The 6,000-nt window shown below is 41.0% G+C and overlaps 1 protein-coding gene across 1 annotated transcript in view; it reads right to left on the reverse strand.

Annotated features, from left to right (window-relative positions):
* Mroh2b (maestro heat like repeat family member 2B) overlaps positions 1-3,936 on the reverse strand; it is a 53,765-nt gene extending 49,829 nt beyond the window's left edge. The window contains exons 1-3 of the mRNA XM_041631292.1: positions 3,921-3,936; positions 2,708-2,769; positions 91-201 (exon numbers count right to left, since the gene is read on the reverse strand). Of these exons, the coding sequence (XP_041487226.1) occupies positions 91-201; positions 2,708-2,769; positions 3,921-3,936 (189 nt within the window). The remainder of the gene's footprint in view (positions 1-90; positions 202-2,707; positions 2,770-3,920) is intronic.
* Between the last annotated feature and the right edge of the window lie 2,064 nt (positions 3,937-6,000).

The raw sequence follows: 6,000 nt of genomic DNA on the forward strand, positions 1-6,000 counted from the left end.
GACTTTTGTGTATTTAGATGGTATGTTTGAATCACCCAAAGTCTTCAAGACCAGGCCTAGTGCACATTTGCCGCCAAGAACCAAACTTACATCCTCATCCCTCATGTCCTTAGAAGTACAATAAATCAACCTTTGGACTGTTGCATCATCCAAGATGTGAATATTCTGAATAAAAGAAGCGAGACGACTGTAAATGTCTTCCTGTTAACAGAGAGGGGTACAAAAGAATTAGAGTTTCAAAAATAAAGAACTAAGATGAAGCCCAAATAAATGACAACTCTCAATTAAGCAAATTATATGTGCTGCACAGTGGTCTAGACTTTCTAAGCATAATATTCATCTTTAGTAGCCAAAGGCTTACATATAGAGCAACATTAATTCTAAAACTTATCTTATTGTTACATCTCTAAGACAATATGTAATTGAATTAGAGACAGAGCAGTCAGGGTCTGCCTCTCAGATCAAAGTGTCTGACAATTCTTATTGTAGAGTTCTCAAGGAAGTGTCCATCACCTGAATTACTACTCTTCAACTAGGGCCTTTGTTATGACACTAAGGACCCCCTCCTATCATCTAGGACATTGTTGCACTGTGAAGCTAAATCCCAAGGATTTCTTTATAGGCTAAAGGCTTTCTTTTTCATCCATGTCTTTTCTGAGACAATATGGGAGACCTTCTTAAACAGCAGTGCAGCTCTGGGTGACATGTGATTTGAATACAAATCCATGCTGGGGCTTTTACAAATCTTGAAGATGCTGATCCAACCTGTGGAAGATGAAAGAGACACCGGAGTTCTCAGATCTCCAATTGCCTAAAGCACTCACCTCCAGGAATTGCATCTGTGTTTATGGTGTGAGATAGCGACCTTTATGTTAGTCTATAGGACTGGTCTGAGGAAAGTGCCGGAAAAAGGCACAGTGTGTTTTCCTTCTCTGTGCTTTCTGAGCTTATCTAAGCACCTGGAAGACACTGCCTTGTTTCATGTGTATTTTCTGATTTTTGAAGGCTTTGTTCTCTTTGCAAAGGTCACCTTATGGAGCTTTTACCACGTTTTGCAACTGAGATATCCTCTTTATTTGGAACATTTTATTAATGCTAACAACAATGCTTTATGAACTTATTGGTTCTACTAATAGACTTGTAACTGAGGAAAGAGTCGCAGAGAGCTTTGTTTGTGGTTACTGTTGAGTGCTGATGGTACACTTTTGATTGTGAGTTCTTGAATCATAGTTAAGACCTTCATTCACCCAACGGTTTTAGTGCAATTTTTATTTTGATACCACATCTGGGCCCATTTCCAGTTTTTGTTTTTCAAGACATCATACATGACTTAGACAGTAGGCATGACTGGCTTGGAAATTGTTACATAGACCAGGCTGGCCTCAAATTTTTACAGGTCTGTCTGCTTCTGCCTCTTGAGCGCTGGGATCAAAGGTACAATCAGCCATATTTGACCCCATTTTTATTTCTTTTAAAATTTTTATTTGTTATTGTTTATATGTATGTTCCTGTGTGTATCTATGTACTTGTGAGTGCAGTGACTACAGAGGCCAGAAGAGGGAGTGAGATCCCTTGGAACTAGGGCTGTAGGCCCTTCTGGGCTACCAGGTGTGGGTGTTGGAACCAAATCAGGTCTCCAGCAAGCACAGTCTGTGTTCCTCTCTGCTGAGCTGTCTTCCCTTCCCCCATTTCCATTGATCAATTTCCCTCAGCATGAAAGCTGCCTAGAGGTGTTTGCTAACCATATTACTGTTTGATCTCTCCTCTCGAAACCCTGTTTCAGTACTTAATCAGTAGAGAAATCATTTCTTAAGTATCTCTGAGTGTTTGAGAAACAGTGCTCCACGAAAACATTGGTTTCTTCTGTGAGATTCCTAAAATGGTTGTTAATCAGACTTAATGTTAGGACTGTCTCTGGGAGCTTCCTATGCCCTGCCTTGTCATTGAAGAAAATAACTGGAATCCTTGGCAGTGAGGCCTAGACTTTGGTGTTTTCTTCAAGCTAAGAAAATGCAAGCAGGGCTGAACATCACTAAGACACAGTATAACACCATAGACACTGCCTTTCCCAGTTATGAGGGTGATTTGCTGGCGTGAGATGGGTTTCTGTCGGGATATGCTGCACCTGTCTTTATTTGGGTGAGACACACAATGTATCCAGTGTTTCATTTTTCTTGGTTGTCAAATGAAAACAGAAATACAACATTGCAGAGTTGTGAGGAACGAGCATTACATAACACATGATATGTGGAGAGAATCAAGCGCTCCACTTCATTGAAAAGTGTTCAGGGAAAGGCCGTAACCATTCTTTGGCTCTTGATGCCTGAGAAACCTTTCATTTCCAGAGAAATTTCAGATTGTGGGACAGCATGATAGATGAGCATGGGGAGTCTGCACATTTTCAAAGCAACCCGCTCATTACAAAGGAGGAGAATCTAAATCCCATGGTTGTGGACTCGGCGTTCCCCTCTCTCCACCTCTGCCTTCATAATTATGAACAAGAATATCCTTCATAACTTCTGATTCTTGAAATGCTAAATACCATTATTTCAGCACCATAATGACTGCTATTACAAATGCATTTTCTAAAATATAGAATGACGTAAGAGAAACTAGAAGAAAAGAAGGAAGCCGAAGCAAAGGGGAACGTGTATAGAATGTCTCAGTTGCTGGATTCGAGATGAATGGGAAAGCGGTCTTTCCATACCTTGCTAATGTTGTCCTCCTTACTCAGCATCCCAATAGTGAGGTTAATATCACCAAACATCTCTAAAATACACAAACAAAGAATTAAACATGCATCAAATTGCACCCCCCCCATTAGCAGCAGCCACAGAAATTCACTTCTTGTCTGCCTCCGCTTGTCCCCTTTTAAAAGCTCTGTCTCTTTTTTCATTGCTAACTTTTGATAGTGATTTATTGCACTTATGTTTCCTATCCTCAAGGGACTCGACACTAACAGACACCTAGTGATCATTCTGAAACCAAAGATCACTGTGGAGGTACAGATAGAGCCTGCTGGACTCACACTTAGGGCTCTGATCAAGGGTGTAGCACCCTCTACGTGGCTTCTAGCAAGGTGACTCGCAGGTTCAGCGAGATAAGTCCTGCATGCCTGACTTTAGCATTAGAAGAAAGAGTGGAAATCACTTCTTGATTTTTCTTCCTCCCTTAATGAGCCTTTTGCTTTCCTCCCAAACTTTCTTTCTTCTTGTTTATCTGCCTTTTTGTGTTTTCGAGGACCTCCTCTGGCCCTGTGTTCATGACACTGTGCTTTTCCCCAGTGAAGACCTACATCTTGGATTTGCACTTTCCAGAAATGCACATCTTTTGATAAAAGACTATAGATGCTATTAAATGCTGCCACTGCATCGGCCGCCGCCGTTGCCACCACCACTGCTACAGATGCCACCAATATCAGCGACAGCAACAGCAAAGTTAGAATCAAAGGACTGCAGCAATGGCAGGCTGGCAGGAGGAAGGGGTGAAGATTTCCTATGAGCCTCTGAGTCAAGCACATACCCTGTTAGTGTAGAACTTTAGGCAAAGCAAAAGATAGCACTTTTAAAAATTGGAAGAAAATATTGATCAAAGATTGTAAAATGTTTGAAATGAAATAAGAATCGATCTTTCTGGTGTATATATATATATGTATACATGTTCACACACACTATATATATCTATATATATACACTCTTTCCCTCAAGTCGATTGAAACACAACTATTTCAGCCTTCCAGCTTATCACTGGCCCCTTCATAACATTTTGATTTTATTTAGTTTTAAATAAGGAGGAAATAGAGGAAAACAATCTGACCTCAGCAAAAGCCTTTCAGAAAACCTTTGAGGTGTATAATCATGCAGAAAAAAAGTATTATCTTATATTAGACTTATTATTCTTCAGGACCCAGAGATGCTTACCTGTGTATTCCTCCATGCTGGGGGTTGTCTTGGTTGTTTTTGCCTTTACAAGAGACAGCACCTAAGTATCAGAAGCAGTTCCACTAAAACGTCAGTGAAGCAAGTTGGCAAGTGTCTCACATAAGGTCCTCTAAGTAAAAATCCTTCCTCACTTGATCGGCAGGGTGATCTGGGAGCTTCTGGTGATGGTTTTGCTGTTGAGGCGGATGATGTCGGCTTCTACCACCATCACATTGTTTCGCTTCTGAGCTCCTGCTAACCAAGATAGCTGCATCTCACCGAATGTTGTCTCTTTGGAGGAGACCAGTATGTCCGAGGAGGAAGAAATTAGAAAGTAGGACTCAAACCATTATTATAGACGAAAGGAGATGCTTTCTCCATTGCTGGGTCCATTGATCACAAGTTTCAGAATGATTTGTTCTGGTGGCCACTTTACTGGCCTGATGTTGGTAAAACTTTTAGGTGGTCCTGATAAGTTCTATTTGGTGAAAGTCAGTCACACAACTGGGCATGCTCAGTGCACCGGAATGCTTGGCAGGGGCAGTTGCAAGGAATGACCAACCGACACAGAGAGAAGGCCACGCCACTCTGGCCCCCTCCTCACCACTCCTCACTGACTTAGCAGAATCTTAGTCTTCCCACAGGCTCAGGCTTTTCCAGGCTCCTTTATATCTATTTGGTTTCAAATGACTTTTTACATGGATTTCTTGGCCATGGTGTTTTCATAGGGTGGAGTTGAATCTTGTCCAAATGCCCATGAAGCCTAAACCTGTGTGATTACAGTCTCCAGAACAGGGAAGATGATGGTACTGTGAAGTAGCCTTAACAATCTGTATGGCTGGGTGTGAATGGGAGATGCTCATAGCAATTTTGATGGCTGCCTCTCAGGCTATTTTCATTAAGGAAACTTATTTTAGATTCAAAGATGTAGTGCTTAAAACTAAGCCTTTGACTTAGACATTCTACGCTTGAAAATTTTTATGGGTATATATTTTTATAAATGGTGTTAGATTTCATAGAGACAATGTCAAATGTATTTTTACCATATCACCCATACTTTATTTTTCTCCATCTTTCTTCATACTCCATCTCTTTTCTTTTCACTCCCCCCGTCTCCCTTCTGCTCATGTCATGCCATGTATGTAAGAAGTCCAGGACCCCAAAAATAAGAAGAAACAGATAACATCTGTCTTCTGAGCTAGGCTTCTTTTGCTTACTATGACAAAGCCCAATATACCCATTTCCCTTTTGATTCTTGACTGAGCAACTAGATTGCACACACACGCAGCAGGTTCCTTTGTCACTCCCCTCATAGCAGACGTCTAGCCCGGTTCCACGCCTTGGCTATTGTGAACAGTGCAGGGGTGAACACGGATGTGCTAGTATCTCTGTGATTGGATGAGTGCATGAGCACAGACCTAGGTGTGCCACAGCCTCATCGTATGGAAGTTCCAGCTTTAGTTTCGCGAGGAATCTCACCCTCCACATTGTGAGTGGTTGCACTAATTTCACTCCTACCAGCAGTGTATGAGGATTTGCTTTCCCCACATCCTTATCAGCTTTTATTTTTGTTTTTTTTCTTTTTATTTTATCCCATTTATTGATTGGGTTGTTTTGCCTTTTCAGTATTTAATTAGATCCTACTTTTAAAATGCATTCTAGATATCAATCCGTATTAGATGGGTAGTGAGCAAAGATTTCCCTTCCATTCTATATATGCTGTCTCTTCACTCTCTTATTTTCCTGGCTGTACAGAGGCTTTTTAATTTCACATCAATCCTTGCTATGATGTACCGAGCTGTGTCTCCTTTCATCAGCAGTAAAAAACAAGGACTTCTTGAATTTTGCATACAAATGGATGGAAATAGAAAACACTATCCTGAGTGAGGTAAGCCAGACCCAAAAAGAGGAACATGGGATGTACTCACTCATATTTGGTTTCTAGCCATAAATAAAGGACATTGAGCCTATAATTCATGTTCCTAGAGAAGCTAAATAAGAAGGTGAACCCAAAGAAAAACATATAGGCATCCTCCTGAATATTAACCTTCATCAGGCGATGAAAGGAGACAGAGACAGA

Source organism: Microtus oregoni, unplaced genomic scaffold (assembly GCF_018167655.1).
Source record: "Microtus oregoni isolate MIOR12 unplaced genomic scaffold, Mior012 000036F_ref0000092, whole genome shotgun sequence".
NCBI lineage: Eukaryota > Metazoa > Chordata > Mammalia > Rodentia > Cricetidae > Microtus > Microtus oregoni.